At 47.0% G+C, this 19,802-nt stretch overlaps 6 protein-coding genes across 6 annotated transcripts; 1 reads left to right on the top strand and 5 right to left on the bottom strand.

The window, feature by feature from the left end:
- Positions 1 to 869: 869 nt before the first annotated feature.
- T069G_01039 (uncharacterized protein) lies at positions 870 to 1,478 on the bottom strand (the record flags this gene model as incomplete). The annotated part of the gene is made up of 1 exon (XM_056168249.1): positions 870 to 1,478. The coding sequence occupies one exon, from the start codon at positions 1,476 to 1,478 to the stop codon at positions 870 to 872; it is 609 nt and encodes a 202-aa protein (XP_056033565.1).
- A 1,467-nt stretch (positions 1,479 to 2,945) lies between these two features.
- On the bottom strand, positions 2,946 to 6,379 carry T069G_01038 (DEAD/DEAH box helicase domain-containing protein; the record flags this gene model as incomplete). The annotated part of the gene is made up of 4 exons (XM_056168248.1): positions 2,946 to 4,822; positions 4,876 to 5,820; positions 5,887 to 6,258; positions 6,310 to 6,379. 4 exons carry the CDS (start codon positions 6,377 to 6,379, stop codon positions 2,946 to 2,948), a joined length of 3,264 nt encoding a protein of 1,087 aa, XP_056033564.1.
- Positions 6,380 to 7,143: 764 nt separating this feature from the next.
- Positions 7,144 to 8,828, bottom strand: T069G_01037 (ranBP1 domain-containing protein; the record flags this gene model as incomplete). The annotated part of the gene is made up of 6 exons (XM_056168247.1): positions 7,144 to 7,215; positions 7,292 to 7,689; positions 7,785 to 8,071; positions 8,135 to 8,141; positions 8,199 to 8,358; positions 8,424 to 8,828. The coding sequence occupies 6 exons, from the start codon at positions 8,826 to 8,828 to the stop codon at positions 7,144 to 7,146; spliced, it is 1,329 nt and encodes a 442-aa protein (XP_056033563.1).
- Positions 8,829 to 9,849: 1,021 nt separating this feature from the next.
- Positions 9,850 to 10,853, bottom strand: T069G_01036 (yip1 domain-containing protein; the record flags this gene model as incomplete). The annotated part of the gene is made up of 3 exons (XM_056168246.1): positions 9,850 to 10,099; positions 10,153 to 10,726; positions 10,784 to 10,853. 3 exons carry the CDS (start codon positions 10,851 to 10,853, stop codon positions 9,850 to 9,852), a joined length of 894 nt encoding a protein of 297 aa, XP_056033562.1.
- Positions 10,854 to 11,501: 648 nt separating this feature from the next.
- T069G_01035 (SWIRM domain-containing protein) lies at positions 11,502 to 13,689 on the bottom strand (the record flags this gene model as incomplete). The annotated part of the gene is made up of 4 exons (XM_056168245.1): positions 11,502 to 11,983; positions 12,047 to 12,905; positions 12,961 to 13,520; positions 13,578 to 13,689. The coding sequence occupies 4 exons, from the start codon at positions 13,687 to 13,689 to the stop codon at positions 11,502 to 11,504; spliced, it is 2,013 nt and encodes a 670-aa protein (XP_056033561.1).
- Positions 13,690 to 14,472: 783 nt separating this feature from the next.
- T069G_01034 (sec7 domain-containing protein) lies at positions 14,473 to 19,534 on the top strand (the record flags this gene model as incomplete). The annotated part of the gene is made up of 9 exons (XM_056168244.1): positions 14,473 to 14,884; positions 14,934 to 15,238; positions 15,281 to 17,461; positions 17,515 to 17,804; positions 17,868 to 18,210; positions 18,265 to 18,629; positions 18,682 to 18,788; positions 18,856 to 19,238; positions 19,307 to 19,534. The coding sequence occupies 9 exons, from the start codon at positions 14,473 to 14,475 to the stop codon at positions 19,532 to 19,534; spliced, it is 4,614 nt and encodes a 1,537-aa protein (XP_056033560.1).
- Positions 19,535 to 19,802: the final 268 nt, after the last annotated feature.

Below are 19,802 nucleotides of genomic sequence, written 5' to 3'. Positions count from 1 at the left end.
TTTAATTTTTAATAATTATATATTATATTAAATAAAACTATATAAATCTTTATAAATAATATAATTATTAAAAAATATACTAAAAATTAATTAATTATAAAAATTAATAAATAATAAATTTTATAATAAAAAAACTATTTTAACATTTATTAACTATAATTAACTTCTATTATAAAAATTCTAAGAATTTTAGAAAATTCTAAAAATTAATATAATTAAAGATAATACTATAAAGTATATATATTTAATTTTATAAGATTTTAAGTCCATAGGTAATTACTATAGCTAAAATAGTATTTTATTTTATTTTATTTTTATTACTAAGTAAATTAATTTTAATACTACTATTATAACAAGGAGGTAATAAAGATTTTAAAAATACTTATGGGCCTCTCTACTTATGTAGGTAAAACAGAAGTACTTTTATAAGCCGGCTAATATTTTATCAAGCGAATTGCATCAGGGTCTAAGGTAGTGGCAGACTTCTGGTCACTTACTTTACTATTATACTCAACAAGGAATAACTCAGTGTCAAGAAGACTTAAATCATTCTCATCAATTCACTATAAACCAGGCTATAAAGCCGAATGAGTAATTAAAAAGAAACCCTATTGTTGACGGGTCTAGCACGCCGGCTGCGGAGATCTGATACCAACACCGTCATCTCATCCATAATCATGCTGCATGTCTTTAGTTGCACCAACTTGGAATGGTCCTCTGCACGAGGGACCTCCTCGGTAGGGCGCCGGACGTCCACCTGCCGATCCCTTAACCAGTGAACGAGTCTGCATCGTGCCCAGAATGCAACCATGGTTGTGTTATGTCCTGTGACTCGCTTACACTCCGCCACATCCCAACGTACCACGGCTTCAGCGCATAGGACTGTAGCCTGGGGAATGTTGTACCCATTGGGAGGGTATGGCACCGCCCCTGATGTCGGAATATTTGAATGCCACTCCGTAGTGACCCCAGTTTGGTTGTGGCCTCAGAAACACAGGTTGGCCGGCGAGTCGGTGAGCAGGTGTGTTCTGATTCTTCTTCACTCGCTCATTGGGTCGAGGCATTCCTGGCATGATTGTCCCAACCTCCAACGAAGACTCTGCCATTGTCCTGTTACGGATGCTGCCCGGCTCTTGAACAGTGCAGTCGGTATCCCAGCCTGAGGCAAATACCCATCTGTTCCAGAAATTCCTTCTCACGGTTTCGTTGAAGACGGGTTGCTGATCATTGAATGCGGCGAGTGTACCCAAAAGGTCGTCTGCGATAAGCCTGGCCTCTTCGTCCATGTCATCGTAGGATCGCCAGACGTTGCTAATGCTTTGAGTTGGCACGCTGGTACCCTCTGGGAACAGTGCCTGAAGCCTGTCTCGCGTCGCCTGAGAACTCATCATCGGGGGTTGGCCGGAACTTCGCGCGGTCCCATTGGTTTCTTGAGTGCTCGTGGGAGTTGGCATCTCATCACCTTGTTGGGAGCTCATTCTAGGCTTTCAATCGAGGGCGCCTTTGAGTCTTCCTCTGGCATATCCCGCTGATATATGAGAGTTGCTAGGCTTGATAAGTCCTTGTCTTCTAGAGCAGGCAAGGGGGAGGGTGAATACCTGAGCGACCTCAGAGAGGGAGGTGCGATACGAAATTTGGGAGGTTGAAGAAAATGGATTCGTTTGCATCAAAAGTAAAGCAAACGAAATTTAACATTGAATGATCAAGGTGCGAAGGTACTGGCAGCTGCCAGCTGCCAGCTGGCAAACACCCACAGACACTGGCGCACCTACTGGAGAACATGAGACGACGTAACTGAACAATGCCAAAAACGCTAATGTATTGATCCAATAGAGGTAATCAACCGAAAGCTATTGTCTAATAGACAGAAGCCATACATGTGGACCTGGGAGGGACCCGGGTCACACCCGGGTCAGGCAGTCCAATCACTGGATGATTTTGGCTGGCCCGTGATGCTGGGATGTCTTGTCATAGGACATTATGCCACTGTGTGCCTTTCCTATGAGGTTTTGGAACCGGGATGCCGACCTTTGGTTGAGCCTACTGATAAACGCTCGCGGCGCCTTTCCATACCTTCAAGCTGGCCTCATGGATTGCCGGTATGAGGGCTTCACCCGCTTTTGGTGCATCAGCCAGTCCCTGAAGTTCCATCAACAATCACTGGGATTGCATCGTCTGACTTTCTTGTGATCGTCTCCGCTGTGGGCTACAGCGTTTCTGGCTACAGACGCAGAGATAGGGGTACCGTATAAGTTGGGGTGATTCAGATAGGAAACCCTTTCGCTTCGTTATATAAATCGTTCCTATGAAGGCATGTAGCCACTATAGCGCAGCTGGAAAACCATGATCCTAAGGTCCTCTAACCGGGCAAAAGCAGATCTTTGTGAGCCACTTGTTCATTTCGATGAAACATTCGTTAATCTCATCTACCCATAGAGAAGCAGCATCGCTGACCCAGGAGAGCTTTTGCCCTGGACTCAGTCGAAAACTAACAGCAGCGTCATGTTCCTCGTGCCGATTATGTCCATGAGACGGCCATTTGCCGCTTCATGCTGTGCAAACTCTTGAGAATGTGTGGTAGGAACATGGGTGAAGTTTCTACGTGAGTCTGGAAGAACTGGCTCTTGGTGTTCCATATCGAGTTGTGGATGACTGAACTGTATAATATGAAGCTGATGATGGTATTATCTAGAAATCTAGTATCCGTAGTATTGAAAATTAGAGTAAGGGAACTTCCCGATCTAAGCTTCATTGGCCAGGAGAGCTCTCCAAGTCAGATCTATGCGTTCTGTCTCTTGTTCCTTTGGATACTTGTGAAGCTTGTCGCAAAGTATCATTGCGATACGGCTTTGGATTATGACGATAAAATTAACAGAAGCAGTGACTTGTGCGTAAGACTGTATAGATAACTCTGATACATGTCCCATCACCACTAGCATCTTTTGCTATGTTCTCTTCATTGGGATTGGTGTTGCGAAAGTTATAGTCTCAATTCCCAGAGAACTCAACTCTTCCGGCCCCGGCTGTAAGTTGTCTGTTCCAACCTCGACCCCCAGCAGGCTTCTAAGAATGACAAGGCATCCTGCCTTGCTTATAACTTCGTTGGATTCCTTGCATATCTCGGAAGCCACACACTCAACACAACCTTGTTGGCAACAGCATTCTTCGACTCTTTTCAACGCACGTTCTAGAAGATGATCAATATGGTCGAAAGCTTTTGTGCTGACGCCGGATCCATTGGCACCCCCTTTGGCATCGTAAAAGGTTAACCGGGCCGGTCGCTTTCTTTTTGTTTCCTTCTTGGCGAATTCTTTAAGAGCCACTTTGCACTCTGTTCGTACGTCCCCAGGTAAACTGATGACGAACGCTGGCAACAAACTCATGATTACATGTTCTGCCGCATGTATGGATGCCGCAGCATTGAGCTGTCTATCTTGTAGTAACTCAAGTACTTGTCGCGGTATGTCCAGCCACATTCCCTTGCTATGCCGTATAACAGGAGGATTGTCTACCTGCACTGCGTCTATGATCCGCCCTCTTTTGTCGACCTTGAAGAATCCAAACACATTTTGCTGGATCTTTATACTTCCATAGTAGGCGTGGCAAGAGGACCTAGGTATTGTGCGAATGGCCTCAATTTCCACAGGGTCAATATCAGTAAAGTCTCGCGCCATGGTACTCCACTCAACATTGACCCTCTCAACCTTAGCCATGCCTTTTTCAGGTAAAAAATCTCGGATAAGATATGTGTTACCCTGGTGGAGGAATATGGCGCCATCATATATGGTAAAAGTCGCCCTCGATGCTTCTAGTTCTTCCAAGACTTCGTTCCTCCCATTTGTAATATCGATGACAGCAAAGTGCTCGTCCTCTGCATCACGAATGGCAACATATTTAGCTGGGTGGGGACGAAAGCGGTCGTGACAGTGAAAGAAACCCAATTCGTCTTTCACCAATCGCCCCTGACAGATCTGAGGCAAGTCCTGGCCAAAAAACTGCATATCCTCATCTTGCCGAATGGGCATCTCGTAGGCTGCGCATTGGATATGCCCTTCCCGAATAAGTATATCGTCCAAGTCCACACGTAACTCACAATTTGGCTTCGAGAAAAGCTCATCAGGATTGTTCATGTAGTGCTGGTCAGTTGGAAAACTGTCGCCTACTAGGATAGACAGCGAGTCCTTGGTTCGCCTTCCAGCTCTGCCACTCTGCTGTCGTAAATTAGCAATAGTATAGGGGAAGCCCCAAGTGAGAACGCAATCCAGTGTGCCGATATCAATGCCCAGTTCAAGTGCCGTAGTTGCCACTATACCCAGTAATTTCCCTTCAAACATTTCTGCCTCGATTTTTCGTCGGTCTCGAGCCGTATAGCCGCCTCGATAGCCCATTACCAAATTGCTACATTCCGGACGACCAAGTTCGCGCAGCTCTTGTTTTATCGCGTTAGTCAATGCCTCGCATTGCGCACGAACTCTGCAAAAAGCAATGATTCTGACGCCCCTCAGCAGAAGAGCGCAAAATAGACGAGCGCATTCGAATTTGGTGTTACCACGTCCACTGGTAGGATCTCCTGGTTCTTTAAAAGGGGTATTCCAGCATAGAAATTCCTTTCTTCCTGATGGTGATCCGTCGTAGTCGATTAAACAGACATTAGACACTCCAAATATCAACTTGAAATGCTCTTCCGGATTGGCTACTGTGGCAGAGCAGGAAATGAATTGAACATGCCGGTTTCCCACCGCTGCGCATATGCGTCGTAACCTCCGCATTATAAAGGCAACATGAGATCCCAGCTGGCCATTGTAATAATGCAGTTCGTCAACTTAATTTATTAGTTAGTGAATTGCTCTACCGGCCGATCTGGAGAAAACTAACCAACCACAAATTTCAGGTTCTTCAAAAATGTTCTCCATCTTTGTTCCTGGGGGAGAATTGTGAGGTGAAGCATGTCGGGATTTGTAAAAATGATTCTCGCCTCTTCTCGAACAACATCTCGAAGATTCATAGGAGTATCTCCATCAAAGGTTTCCACTAAAACCTGATTGAGGCTTGGCATGAATGCCAGGATGTCCTTGAGGCTGCGTTTCTGATCCTGGGCCAGTGCTTTGGTAGGGAATATATACAAAGCTCTTGAGTTTGTATCCCGTTCCAAAGCATGCAGGACTGGCAACTGATAGATTAACGATTTTCCAGAGCTGGTAGAAGTCGATATGACGATATTTTTCCCTTCATATAGCCCATTCAAAGCCTCAGCTTGATGGGTGTAGAACTGGGTTATATGTTTAGCATTATAGAGAGCATTCACTAACTCTTGAGATAACAGAAACTTGAGACCTCCATACTTGGGACTCTGTGGTTCGAATACTCTGTGGCCATCGGGTACAATTTGGCCGGAATACCACTCACTCTCTTTGAGTTGAAGCAGTATTTCTGAAATACTCTGTCGTTCATGAGGAATGGAATCGGGGATAGTACTCGCTGTACGATTGGTTGACCGAGGCTCTTTTGGCGTCAATTTGGGTATATAATGTTCGGCTCTTTCATGGAGTGCTTTTTCCGGATCCTCGCCATCATTTGTACATTTCTTGAGGAAGTCGTTGATAGCAATAGCAAATTTCTGGTTACGTCGTTCTATGAGCTGCATCATTTGTTTTTGGCCGTACACGGGCATTTTCAGCTTTTCTTTCCTTAGCTTTTGGGTTGGTCGCGTCGGTTCGCCTGTTTCTCTATCCAGCACTTGTCGCTTCAAATCACCATCGATGAATTCTAGGTATAATACTTCACGCCCACTCATTGCGGTCTGGTCATCGGCCCCATCACCTAGACGTTCATTCCCAGTCAATCCGCCAACAGACACATCGTGAGCCGGCATTTGGGACATGGAACCCTGAGAAGCTTTGAAGATATCGTCCCTCTGCGCGCCTCTAGTGTTGAGCTGTAGCATAAGCTCATTGGTGTATTCAAACTTCATGGCTTCTGGGCGGAGAGCAACCATTTGTGCGACATCCTGGATTCTTAATGCTCTTTTAATGTGCGATTCAACGGCTGGTCGGAGAGTATCAAATGTTGTTATCACATGTTTGCGCGAAGAGCAGAACGTGTAAACCAGATTCAATGCTCGATGAACTCTTTCAAGATCTTGCAGAGCCTCGGTCCAAGGTATAGGCGATGACGCAGAACTGTCTGGGCCATCTTTCTTATCCTGTTTCTTGTGACCAGTATTGCGTCTTTTATTCCCAGGCTTTTTCTCAGGAGTGTCTAGTAAAAGATTCTGATGGTCATCTTCATCCAGAGTAAGATCTTCCTTACGGATACGCTTCCGTGCATCCGTATTTCTCTGCTCACTCTGAGCCAAAGGCGCCACTGGGCTATCTTCCATAGTTGGAATGAAACGAGGCTTCCCAACTGAAGGGCCACCGGTTGGCTAATTCAAAATTCATTTCATTGAAATGAAGAGGGAAGAAGACGAATGTCAAGAGTTGGGAGATGGGTATGGAGAGGGATCATCGGTTCTGACCATTCAAAAGTTAGCACTAAGAGAGGCATGCACAGACAAGTTTGAGAGGCGATTCGCGTTAGGATATCAGACTAGAAATCACGAAACTAACGCAAAATCACGTGCCCGTCTATTAGCAGAAATATAAGGCACCCGTATATAGGAGTGCGGTCTTCTTATAGCTCAGCACAAGGCTATGGACTGTACATTTTTTTTTGTGTATCTACATGTAAACTGGTTTGCGGACAGCTGCTGTTTAACAAATTGATATATTCAGCACTTAGAATGGTATTACTATTGGAAATTTCCTCCCATGTGACAAGTCTAGAGTATCCCTGAAGTACTGTACACAGATGCCTGATCGCCGTGAAGAAAAAAAAATTAAAAAAAAAAAAAAAAAAATCCATTCCTGGGTCTATGCAACATTGAATCCCATGGACTATTAGCCTGCATTGTGGTCGTGCTGCCGTCTGTGTTATGACACAGCGCCAATGCGCAGCTTACTCCCGGGGTGTTCTTTGCCTTCTGCTGAACGGCACAGGTATGGCCATGGCTAAGCGTATCTAAATCATACACGAACACGTACTTTGCCATTTAACTGTCCGCCGTTATTCCTTTTTAGCATCAAAGTTTCATGATGGAGGGGTTTAATTGCCTCGAAGTTCTTTCTGAATGCTGCTAACTTCCTTTAAGAAGCTCTTGGCACTCGCGGCTGACATCTAACGCAAACAACGATGTCAGTATTGGGTATGTCGTATTTTATCCGTATGATGGGTAGATATAGGCGAAACTCACTCTCATTGTAATGCTCACTGGCTTAGCCTGCTCACCCTCAAATGCTGTGAACAGTATCCCTACAGACTTAAGAGATGCCTTTTCTTGGAAATTCATTGCGGGGAGAATTGCGGTGTTGAGAATGACACGATGCGTCTGATCTTGGCGCATGAGAAGACGGACGACTTTGTGCACCTGTGCCTTGTCATCTTCTCCATCATCACCTTCAAGGCTAGACGCATCAAAAGAGCCAAGAATGGGTGAGCCGTTCTCATCGAACTCAATACAAGCTTGGGGGACATTTATTTTCAACATTCCAGCACCTCGCTCTTTCCAGCCTGCTTCTCTGTCGTGGTAAAACATCTTTGCTCGGACTGAGAGTAAAGTTGCTTCACCTGCCTCGCCGTCATCAACTTCGACTGTGAGATCATGTTAAAGTTAGCAATCGGCATACAAAAATAGTACAAAGAAGTGGCTCCAAAAATCAAAATGGAATAGAACAACACTCTCTCACCCTTGTGCAGTTTGATCCTCTTCTTCTCCTCTAGTTCCTTTTCTGGAGACGGTGCTCGCTCCTGTTCATTCGACTCAGATTCGTCCTCTCGCTCAGCGTCTTCTTCCTCCTCCTCCTCTGCATCGCTTTCTGGGGCTCCGAAAGGCTTTGCTGGCTTTTCGCTTTGCAGAGGTTTGGCCAAAGGTGACGCAAAGCTGTCTAGTCCCTTGCCTGTAGAAAACGGAGAACCGAGGCTGGCACCACCGAATCCGGAAGAAAGATTGGCAAAAGGCGAAGCACTATTGACACTACCAAATGTCAATTTAGGCATGGTGACAGCTGGCGCAGGCTGTGATCCTGAGGCTCCCAGCCCGGTGCCTAATGATAGAGCCGAGGAGCCAATTGAAGAAGAAAAAATGCTGCTCTGAGATGTGCCCAAGCTCGCAAACGGGGAGGAGCCAGTAGCAAGTTTGCCGAATCCAGAGGCTGAAAATGCAGAGGATGATGTCTGTGGTAAGACACTTGCTGTAGGAATCTTTGGGGAATTTGCGGTCTCTTCTGTAGCAGGTTGCAAGTCCACTGTTGATGAGGAGTTCTGTTTGCGTATTAGATAGGGCCACCACATGGAGAACGTGTAACATCAAATAGCATATCACATACAGACACTACTCTCTTTGAGTCTTCCTCACGATGCCTCTTCTTTTCTGGCTCCAATCGAGAAGCCCGATCTCTGTTGGACTCTGTGGAGGTGACGCTGTTGGCATCGTTCTGCTCGACGTCTATGCTGCCGTCTAACTGGTCGTGTGCGCGCTTCTTCTTTGGAGACGGTACATGATCCTTGAGTTTCTCGTCTTGGCTATCGGATACAGGGTCGGCTGGGGTCTCAGGGCGTGCCGCTCTCTCGTCGACAGAGTCGGATGCGAGGTCGCCCACGGAAGTAGGAGGATCCGATATGGAAGACTGCTTCAGCTCGCGGCGGGCGGCTCGCGTCTCTGCATCTTCGCCAGCTTCTGCATAGACTCGCTCGTTCTTTGGGCTAGCCGCCTCCTGGGAATTGTCGGCCATGGTGTTGTATCAGGTTGAACTTGAAACGGTGTCGATCGCGCAGGAAGATGCTGGCAGACGGAGTAGATCTGCGGCTTCGATAAGACAGCGACGGCTGCTCGCGCAGAACCGCGCGACCTAGACAGAGAACCAGATCAAATATACAGAAACGTCCTTGCGTACGAGCAGCAGAGCAGTCGGGCAAAGACTCTAGATTTGCACAATCACCACTTCTAGTTTCCTGGGCCTTGCCGCTGCAGTCGCGCTGCAGCAATTTTGTGCCGTCAGTTGGAGATGATCAACTCAGCTGGTCAAGCGCCCAATCAAAGACGTGTGCACCTGGTATCGTTGGGTTCAGCACATGAAGAAAGGGAACCTGAGGTACTTTCAAGATACTAATCTCCACGCAGCCCAAGAAGCGGCAGGCTGTGCAAAACTGACAACTGCTAGGTACTGAAAGGTACCACTACTAAACTTTGCTGAGGCGCTGGTCCCCACCTGCCCGCCGCAATAACGAAGAGGGGTAGTAATTAAAACGGCTGGCAAACTGATTTCGCAACAAGGTGCCTTGCATGGATGCAATACGGAGTACTACGTGCCAATTCATAACGGTTCGTCCTTATCGCTCCATGCTGGTAATGTGACTATCCTTTACAATGTTGAATTGGTAAATATATGTACGAAGCGCAGGTGGCGGCCACCAGATGTGCCTACGTAGCTGCATTATTCAGTATGGTAGGCCTTCATCACGTCTTTACTGGCCAGGTAGAATGGCCGCTGTTTGAGGATATCCGTATAAGTCATGTAAGAGGGGCTCTAATCAAGTATCAACGTAATTGAACACAACGTAATTGAACATACGCGTCTGATTGATTTAACATATGGCCTTGAAAGCCTTGAAAACATATCAAGAGACGCGCCGCTATGCGTGCATCTACTGACATAGGGATCGCTCTACCCTTGAGACAATCGTTTTTCATTACACATAACCCTTGCATTGATGAAGGATAATAGGGCATCGCCCAAAGCCAACGCGCCACCCTTAGCTAATAAAGCAGAGGCATCCTAAGCCTAGGTAAAACACAAGGAGAGGGTAAACAGCAATGGCCACACGATTTTTGACCACTCCGCTACCACCCAGAATGCTGACGCCAGCAGCAAGGGACCACGCGATGAGACAAAGATACACCGGTATCCGCGCGATCCAGTGGAGCTTGAGAGCCGACAGGAGAGCGGCAATAACCAGAGGAAACAGCGTGTACCCAATAATACAGATGCTCTGAGCAAAGGAGCTGCCGTTGTCTGTTAGTGATATGATTAATTGGTCACTCTCGTGTTCACTTACATGTTGCCTCCCAAAAGCTTGATTTGAAGGGTCACAATCGCTTCACCAAGCCATATGGTAGCAAAGACACCACTAAAGACAGCATCTTTCTGATCGGCTCGCGCTGTAAAGCTGAGCAACAAGCTTAGCAGTAGGCAGAAAATCAGAGGCCCCCATAGGTCCCAGTCTCGCAGTCCGGGGCTCATATTACTCTGCAGCAGAGCCTCGGCATCTATGACTCTGCTGGCAAGACCAGTGAGCTCCTCTCTCGTGCCTGTCAAGCCGGCACCGCGGATATTGGAATATGCACCGCGAAGACCGCCTTCAGAATCGAACATGGTGCCGCCAAGAAGATATCGTGGGTACAGGACTTCCTTCAACTTGGCCCACACTGCCAAGAGGTCGCGGCGCAGAGTATCCCATACGCTTTCATCAATGGTGTTTTGGGGCGCCCTTCGATCATCTCCAGGAATGCGAGACGTAAGATAGCCTTCGTCTAATGCTCCCGATCCCGACGCACCGGAGGCAATGGTGTTTGTCAAAGGTTGCCGAGCCGATTGAGGAGCGAGAGGGTCATCGAAGTCGTTAAGATCCGCTGGTCATGTTGCATCAGCTTCGTGCTCGGCATAGCAAGACAGGAAACGAGCCCTACCATCATCCGGATCAATCAGATCGTCGTCCTCGAGAGAGGCACGGTTGTATTGGCCCCTAGCGCTCGACATTGTAATGCACCGAATTCGAAATCAAGGTTGGGACAATGCGCTTCCGTCGCCGAGGTGTTTGCAAGGTTCTGTGATAACAGTTCTTGGTCTTCTAGGGAGGCTGTCTAGCTAACGAGAAGCTGCCGTCGTCACAAAGGTGTAGTGGGGCCGAGAAGCTGTTGACGTGGAGCTTATACGTAGCCTCGCCCCGGTTGCGTAGTGGCTGTACATGTACGACAAGGACGCAGTTCCGCAGGGGACCCAGGAAGTAGATCTACTTGATCCATGTATGAACACTGAACCTTGCAGCGTCCGACCTTGTTCTGAGACGACTTCATAATGAAATGAAATTTGGCCCAAGTTGCTTACATGTAGATAAACATTCAATTCAAGGGTTTGAAAGCATGTCGAACTAAAGAAATCATTATACTACATACCGTACTAGTACCGTTACTGATACACCCGTCCAGGGAACATTTATGAGGTTAATTAATCCTCGTTCGCAGCAGAATATCCCAAACTCCTCAGACCATACATTATCAAGTTAGCAAGAGCCTACCTATTTGCTTACTTTCCAACCTCTTCAACTCCAAGACTTCCCAGAATACCAGCACGCATGGTAAATTGCGCGCCCGATCAATTAGGCCATGGGAGCCAGATGAGCCCTTCTTATGCTTCAAAGGTCTTAACCTGGCCGGCGCTGCTTGGTGGCAGCATTGATTGCCCCTCTAGCACGCTTTGAAACCCCAATTTTTCGCCATCCATGGTAATATCCTGAGCCATTCTAGATCCCTGCACTCCGCCTACTTCGGCTGCCGCATTCAGCGTGTCTTGGATGGTCTGCACTTGTCTTTTAAAGGCCAGCCTGTCCAGGAAAAGCTGCTGCCTGCCGCGCTCCAACTCTCTGCGTTCTTCTCGCAACAGCTCTTCCATCTCATCAAAGTATTTGAGCTTCAATTCGAGTTTCTGGAGCATGATGTTGGCGGCTGCTGAGACCAATCGTGTCATCTCTCGCTCTTCATGCGAAGCGAATACCGCTCCACGAGCACCGATAGAGGCCAAGGGGATTGAAGCAAGGGATGTTTTTGTTGTCGATGTTGTCGTAGTGGTGGTGGTAACAACTGTCTGTCGGAAATCTACATCCATTGACTCTGTCTTGTCCACTTCGCTGTCCTTTTTGTCTGCTGCTGCGGTGCTGCTTGCTTGGTTCGCACCATCGAGTTGCTTTCGCAGGTTACGCTTGAGCTCGTCTGCTGATCTATTTGCTGCCGCTGCAGTGCTAGCAGGGTCTGCCAGGCTTGCCAAAAAGCCCACAACAGACATAACAGGGTTATCCACTTGGTTGAAAGGGAGGTGGCCGTGTTGGCTTCCCAACATGGATAAACCTGTGGGTGGGTTTGTAGGCGCCTCAGAATCGAGATACTTCTCCTCGATATCCAACTGAAGGAACTGCAGTACGCATTCTTCCCTCGTTCGAGTGCCAACGTGGTCAGCAATTTCTCCCCAGTCATCATCAAATCGCTCGAGACCCTCTAGGAGGCGTAAGATTTCGGCATCGGTCCACGGCGCATCCCGGTCCAGAATCGATGTGTATGTAGGGTTTTCCACTTTAGAGTACATGCTAGAAGTGTGGCTCGCTGGCAACCGGCCTTCAGTAAAGCAGTTAGGGCAGAGATCGAACTTGGCCTTCGCTCTTGCATCTGATTGGGAACTGTGGTAGTATATCCTGGTACAATCGTTGCCGCATTGGTGACAGTTGATCTTAGCCACAGGCGTCTTGGCGGCTTCTTCAATAGAAGCTTCGTCACCGTTCTTTTGGCTTTCTGACTTCGTAATGGGAGTGCCTTTAGCACTGGCTTCATAAATATTTCGGCCAATTCCTAGGTTGAGGTCACCCTTGCTTGGGACCGAAGTGTTGGCCTTGTCATCAGTGTCACGATTCTTCTTGCCTTCCAAAACGACAGGGTCTGCAGCAGGTTGCCAGGGTTGAAGTCCTCGGGGAGTATCGCATATGATTTTGAAGTGACCGGTGAACGGCGGACCAACGTGTGACGGCCGCTGGTCGGCATCAACCTATTAAAGAGCGTCAGCGGTGTAAGTGTAATACGAAATTCTGTGCTGTAATTACTTGGTAATTGATCAATCCCCATTGTTCAAGAAACGCATGAACGCGCATGATGGCACAAACGTCACCAGCCAGATTGCGACGACAGGCTGTCATCGTGAGATATTCAACTGGATTGAGACGGTAGGTGTTGATCATGAAATCGCGATAGTCTTTGTAAACAGCCGGTGTTTTGCTCCGATTGCGATTGTTGAAAAACTCTGCCATGGCTTTGCGCTCGATATCATGGATGCTGTTCATGTCAAACCAGGTGCTGTAACTCGGCAGAACAATAGCATGCGTCTGAGAGATGAGGTGATCCCGGGCAGCGGATTCAAACGCTTCTTTCGACTTGGTCTCAACCCCTCCATTCAATGCTGCCGAAGTATCATTCGAGCCGGCAGGCAGTCCTTTGGTATCCTCAGACACATCGCCCATCTCCTCGTCTAGGCGAGCGGCAGTAGTCGGTGCTGCGGCATCGCTTGGGATATCGCCTGAATTGTCTACCGCTGCGCCAGCTGCAGGGCTTCCGCCGCCCTGTGTGATCGGCTCCGCGTTTGAAGATTCTTCAGACATCTGTACATCTATCGATTCCATTAGATAGATGATACTTTATTGAAGGCCAATTGGAGACTGCTTACCTTGAGTATCTTGGCTTTTGACATTGGCCTGCGACGGCGCTTGTGAGAGACCAGGGTTCGGGGCTGGCGACGTCTCGGTTCCTGGAGAGCCGAAGGTTGTAGAGTCATCCATTGCTACGCGTCTCGGCTAGAACGATTTGGAAAGAGATTGGGTTTCAGAGATCCAGCTTGTCAGGATGACGCGCAGCAAGCGTTGGAGATAGAAGTTGGCAGGGCAGTGTCAGTATTTTTAACGCGACGGGAAACGGCATTAGCAACTTAGCACAGTACAGGTACAAGCAGAGGATACGGTTCCCACTTAGTCAGGTATCACTGCCCGGTTGTACTACATTAAGGGAATTTCTAATAAATGCATTTAATATCAAATTTTGGATTTAATACCAAATATTTAATAAAAACGTTATAAACTATATTATAATAGAATTAAAACTCAAATTGTTTATTTTTTCTGATTTTTTTTTATTAAAAATAAAAATAATTGTTAAATTTTGATAATAATCGTACTATCAATGATTTCCGGATTTTTTAAGTATTTGAGAGATAAATAATTACCGTTAATTAAACTAATTAATACATGCATTTTTGTTGGGCCTTTCCTGTTTCAATACCGCATGGATTGGCACCGTGCATATGCAGTGACTAAGCGTGGATGCTTCGTGCTTCACATGCGCCACCTCTAAGTGGATGTTAGTTGTTGGCTGTAATGACAGCATAGGTGTCTTGCTGTCCTTGGCTCGTGTCTTGTTTCTTGCTATATGTACTTTTTCGCCAGGTCACATTTGATCGATACCACCGACGCTGCTTCTTACAAATTCTTTCTTTCTTTCTTTTTCTCTCGCGAATGGTCTAATTAAAAGCAATCCTCCAATTGGCGGATACCCAATGCATTGCGAATATGGCAACCCCCTCACCCGTCCACAGCGTGCTGCCCGCATCGCCAATTTCGCATCATGATATCCCGAGGATGCAATATCGAAGCCGTCCCGTATCCGTCGCTGTAGAGCCCGTTTCACTGGTCATATCGGAATGTATAGCGATCACCTCAGCTATTCAAAAGCATGCGCGCTCTTCCCATTTCTCCGTCTCTGCCATTCTTGGCGGAAATCCCAATACTATACAATTCGGATCCCCTAAACAGCAACCCCAGTCGCGAAACCGAAGTGTTGGAGGTCCCTTTGGAGACGGTGATCAGGATGAAGCGACGAGCAATCGCTGGAGCTTTCAGGGTCAGAGGGCGAAGGGCTTGCAGGATAGCCCCATGATCGCAGGATTCGGCAAGCTTCGCCAGGAGATTACGGGTGTTAAGAGTGTGTACTGGCTTCACCTTGGTACTTGCTTTCAGCTAATAATAAATAGATATTCACTCATTTGATGCCCTGACGCTCTTGACCCCATTTCTCTTTGTAATTCAAGAGAAAGGAACTGCGGCACCGATCACGATACTAGCTCTGGGCGCATTGAGGAAATTCCTTGCTTATGGGTTTATCGCTTCTGAGTCTCCTCGCTTTGCACTGGCTATGCAATCGCTCTCCGCCGCTGTTACACACTGTCAATTCGATATAAGTGATTCGGCCCAAGGCGAAGTTGTGCTGCTCATGATTCTCAACCTGATGGAGGACATGATGTCTGGACCAGGAGGCTACATATTAAGCGACGAGAGTGTCTGTGATATGATGGGACGCGGCTTGGCCATATGTTCTCAGCCCCGGTTCTCGCCTGTCTTGAGGAGAACAGCCGAAGCTGTCCTAGTCAGAATGTGTCAGATCATATTCGAGGATATCAAACATCTCGAGGTCGAGGCCGGGGACGATTCTTCTGTCATGGATCAGTTGGCTGATCAACACATGGAAAATGTAAAGATGGACACTACGGCTGGCAGTACTGTTGCGGAACCGCTTGTCCCTGCCCCTACTGGAGACGAGTCTGCTCCGGAAACTTCAGATAAGGTTGGCAGTGAGAAGGCGGAAGAAGGATCTGAAAATATCCACCCCGTCGAAGAAAATGAAAGCGACACAGAGTCATTGGATCTTCGGCCATACTCGCTACCTTCCGTTAGAGAGCTATTTCGAGTTTTGGTCAACTTCCTGGATCCCAATGATCGCCATCATACCGATACAATGAGAGTGGTGGCTTTGCGGATAATACATGTTGCCTTGGAGGTGGCTGGCTCTTTCATAGCACGCCATCCTGCTTTGGCAACCATTGCCAAAGATCAGCTATGCTGTTACCTCTTTCAACTTGTCCGATCCGACAATATGGCTATTTTACAAGAATCGTTAACGGTCACGGGAACGCTACTCGCAACCTGCAGAGGCGTCCTCAAGCTCCAGCAGGAACTCTACTTATCGTATTTGGTAGCATGCCTTCACCCGACAATTCACATCCCTCGCGAAGCTGGTATTGACCCCTCACTGTACGCTGGTATACCAGAGACGCCAAAGCTAGTCAAGCCACCGCCATCGCAATCTAATAGCGGACGGTCAACTCCTGTTCCTGTTAAAGACCGACAAAAACTCGGGTTGGAAGGGGGTGCGCGTAAACCCGATGCTAGGCAAGCAATGGTAGAAGCTATTGGTGTTCTATCTAGGATGCCAACATTCGCTGTTGAGTTGTTTGTGAATTATGACTGTGACGAAAATAGGTCGGACTTGTGTGAAGACGTGATTGGGTTACTTTCGCGTAACGCATTACCGGACTCAGCAACATGGAGTACTACAAGTGTTCCGCCTCTCTGCCTAGACGCTCTCCTGCGATTTATTCAGTTTATGGCTGAGAGAGTGCATGATGACCCTGTCTATGAAAATTTTCCGGATCCCGAGATGTTGAGAGAGAAAAGACGACGGAAGAAAATTATTATCAAAGGGACGAGCAAATTTAACGAGAAGCCAAAGTTGGGACTGAGCTATCTTGAAGCGAACAATATCATTACTGATGTTGGGGATCCTGTTGCAGTGGCTAAATTCCTCAAAGGAACATCGCGAATATCGAAGGCAGTTCTCGGAGATTTCCTATCGAAAAAGGGAAATGAAGCTATCCTGGGAGCCTTCCTGGAGTTGTTCGATTTCTCTGGCAAACGAATTGACCAGGCCTTGAGAGTGATGTTGGAATCTTTCCGATTGCCGGGTGAAGCACCCCTGATCGCAGCAGTAGTCGAGTCTTTTTCCGAGAAATACTGCGACTGCAATACGCTCTCTGAGGTGGCAAACAAGGACGCTGTTTTCATTTTAACATATGCTATTATCATTCTAAACACTGACCAGCACAACCCAAATGTGAAATCCATGAAGAGGATGACCCTCAACGACTTCTCCAGAAACTTACGAGGGCAAAATAACGGCCAAGATTTTTCGCCAGATTATCTGAAGGATATTTACGAATGCATTAAGTCGAACGAGATCATATTGCCTGATGAACACGATAATCAGCACGCGTTCGATTATGCCTGGAGGGAGCTTCTTTTGAAATCTGAGACGGCGGGCCATCTATACACTTGCGATACCAACATTTATGACGGCGATATGTTTGCGGCAACCTGGAAGCCGATTGTCTCTACCCTATCGTATGTCTTCATGTCTGCGACGGATGATGCCGTTTTCGCCCGGATTGTAACTGGGTTTGATGAATGTGCTCGCATTGCAACCAAGTATGGCAATGTTGAGGCACTTGATCAGATCGTTTACTGCCTTAGCCACATCACTACATTGGCTACTCGCGTGCCGTTTAATACGACTCTGAACACTGAAGTCCAGGTTGGGGACGGCAGAGTCATGGTTAGTGAGCTTGCTGTAAAACTTGGCAGAGACTTTCGTGCTCAGCTTGCAGTGCTCGTGCTGTTCCGGGTCGTCATTGGCAGCGAGGCTCTTATTCACCACGGGTGGAAACATGTCAGTAGTTGCATATGAAATCTGCACTGCCCCGTCAAGCTAACTGTTCATAGATCATTCAGATATGGACTCATCTGTTTTTGAACTCACTGGCACCGCCCCTTTCTTCGACAGATCTTCCAACTCTACCAATTCCAGCCATTCCTTTGCAGACTCCCTCACAAGTCATAGATAGGGCTGCAAGGTCTAACGATATTGGATTCTTTTCTGCATTCACATCGTACATCTCTAGCTATGCTGCAGACGACCCCCCGGAGCCATCAGACGAGGAACTAGAGAGTACACTGTGTACTGTTGACTGTATTAACTCGTGTAATATTGACAAAGTTTTGAACAACATCTCGTGAGTTTTGGCTTTTATTTTCGCTTTGTATGACATATTGGAAATTTTCTGACTGGGTGTTAGCAAACTACCCCCGGCTCGCATTGACATATTAGTTCAGGCATTGCTGGAACAATTGCCACAGAGTGACCACTCATCTGTCATTGGTGTAAAGCAGGACAATGTGACAATCGTACCTCCTAATGGGTCAATATCGCCATCAGGTCTACCGACTTACGACCCCTCTACCCCTTTTATTCTTGAGCTCTGTACCATTTTGACTATCCGAGACGATGAATGCGCCACAAACACCGCAAAGCAAGTACTCGACGCTGTCCATGGCATTTTGCGCGATCACAGCCAGTGGCACGGTATCACCGTCTCTCGGGCAGCGTTTTATGGCCTCATGATACTGAAGTCGGGCTACGTATGTGTTCTCCATTACCCCCAGACTCCACGTTGACTAACTTATAACTGAAAGGATCATGATTTTGTGAATGTACCAATTTTCCTTCATACCATCTCTAGCCTACCACAGGATTTACTGCTAAAGACGGCGGATATTATACTCTCTGGGCTCTCGATTTGCACGCGTGACCCAGGCCCTCTGAGAAGTGAGATGATGACCTCGCCTGATTTCTGGGTCATTTTACGGGTGGTAGCGGGAGACGCCAATGCTGCGGCCCAAATATTCGATATCTTGGAGAGAAGCACAACCGGAACGCCCCCAGCAATCATGGCCGACAACTACGAGGCAGCAATCTCACTCTTGAATCATTTTGCATCGACAGCTGATCCTCTGTCTTCTCGCGATTCTAAGGTGCAGGAGTCGACGAAGAAAGATGCGTAAGTCAACGACAATGTCTTCAAATAGGTCAGAAATTGACATGATATGCAGTGAGGCCCAAGTGATAGCAAGAGGCTGCCAAGCCGTCAATACCTTGCATGGTATGACGTCTCGAATCCCACAGCTTATGCAACAGTCTCATCTAGAGAGTAGCGAGGGTAAGTCCTATATGACATGCTACCTTCTAATTGCGCTGTACTTTGATGTATTAACATTTTCAATCAGCGTGGTCGGCCTATTGGTTACCAATTCTTCAAGCACTTACGACACAATGTACCAACTCTTGTCGTGATGTTCGCCAGCTTGCATTCTCGGCTCTTCAAAGGTCGCTACTCTCCCCCGAGCTCACCTGTAGCGATCCGAAAGAATGGACAGCAATATTTAGCAAAGTTCTGTTCCCTCTGATTTTTAGACTTTTGAAACCGGAAGTCTTTTCCTCTGATCGGGACGGGATGAGCGAAATGCGTGTTCAAGTAGCATCTCTCCTCTGCAAAGTGTTTTTGCAGTACATGGTTCTATTATCCGAGTGGGACGGCATGCTGGACCTTTGGATTAAGATCATTGAGATCATGGATCGCCTCATGAACAGCGGACAAGGCGACAGCTTAGTACGTTCCCTCCTTTGTTCCACTTCTGCTTTATTACTGGTGTGTATGAACTAACTTTTTATTTGCAGGCGGAGGCAGTACGTGAAAACCTGAAAAACGTTGTTTTGTTTATGGCGACCAGCGGCTACCTAGTTTCTCCTGACAAAGACCCATCGAGAAAGAAGCTCTGGGATGAAACGTGGGAGAGGGTAAATAGGTTCTTACCAGACTTGCGGAATGATATTCTCAATGAGGAAACCCCCGAGTCTACTGACACTAAAGAGTCTACTGATACTAAAGACGGCGAAGAGAAATAGAAGATTTTTTTTTCTGGCTAGAATATAACTATGTTTATGCTCACTCTATATAATGTTAATAATATGGTGGTATAAGGCGGCTGTACAAAATGGAATTAATCACTAGGAATTTTATTTGCTTGCTCATGGTGTATACACCAGATTATTAACTACTGAGATGCAAGTTTTTTTGACCCCATCTATGCGTACATATATATATTCCTCTATAATCTGATCCCCGCCGTTGCGCCCTCCTTAAATATTGAAATGGACATTATTTATCGTCTTG

The sequence above is a fragment of the Trichoderma breve genome, chromosome 1 (genome assembly GCF_028502605.1).
Source record: "Trichoderma breve strain T069 chromosome 1, whole genome shotgun sequence".
NCBI classification, from domain to species: Eukaryota; Fungi; Ascomycota; class Sordariomycetes; order Hypocreales; family Hypocreaceae; genus Trichoderma; species Trichoderma breve.
Note: the sequence above shows the minus strand (reverse complement) of the source record. Positions and strands in the feature narration are given on the sequence as shown.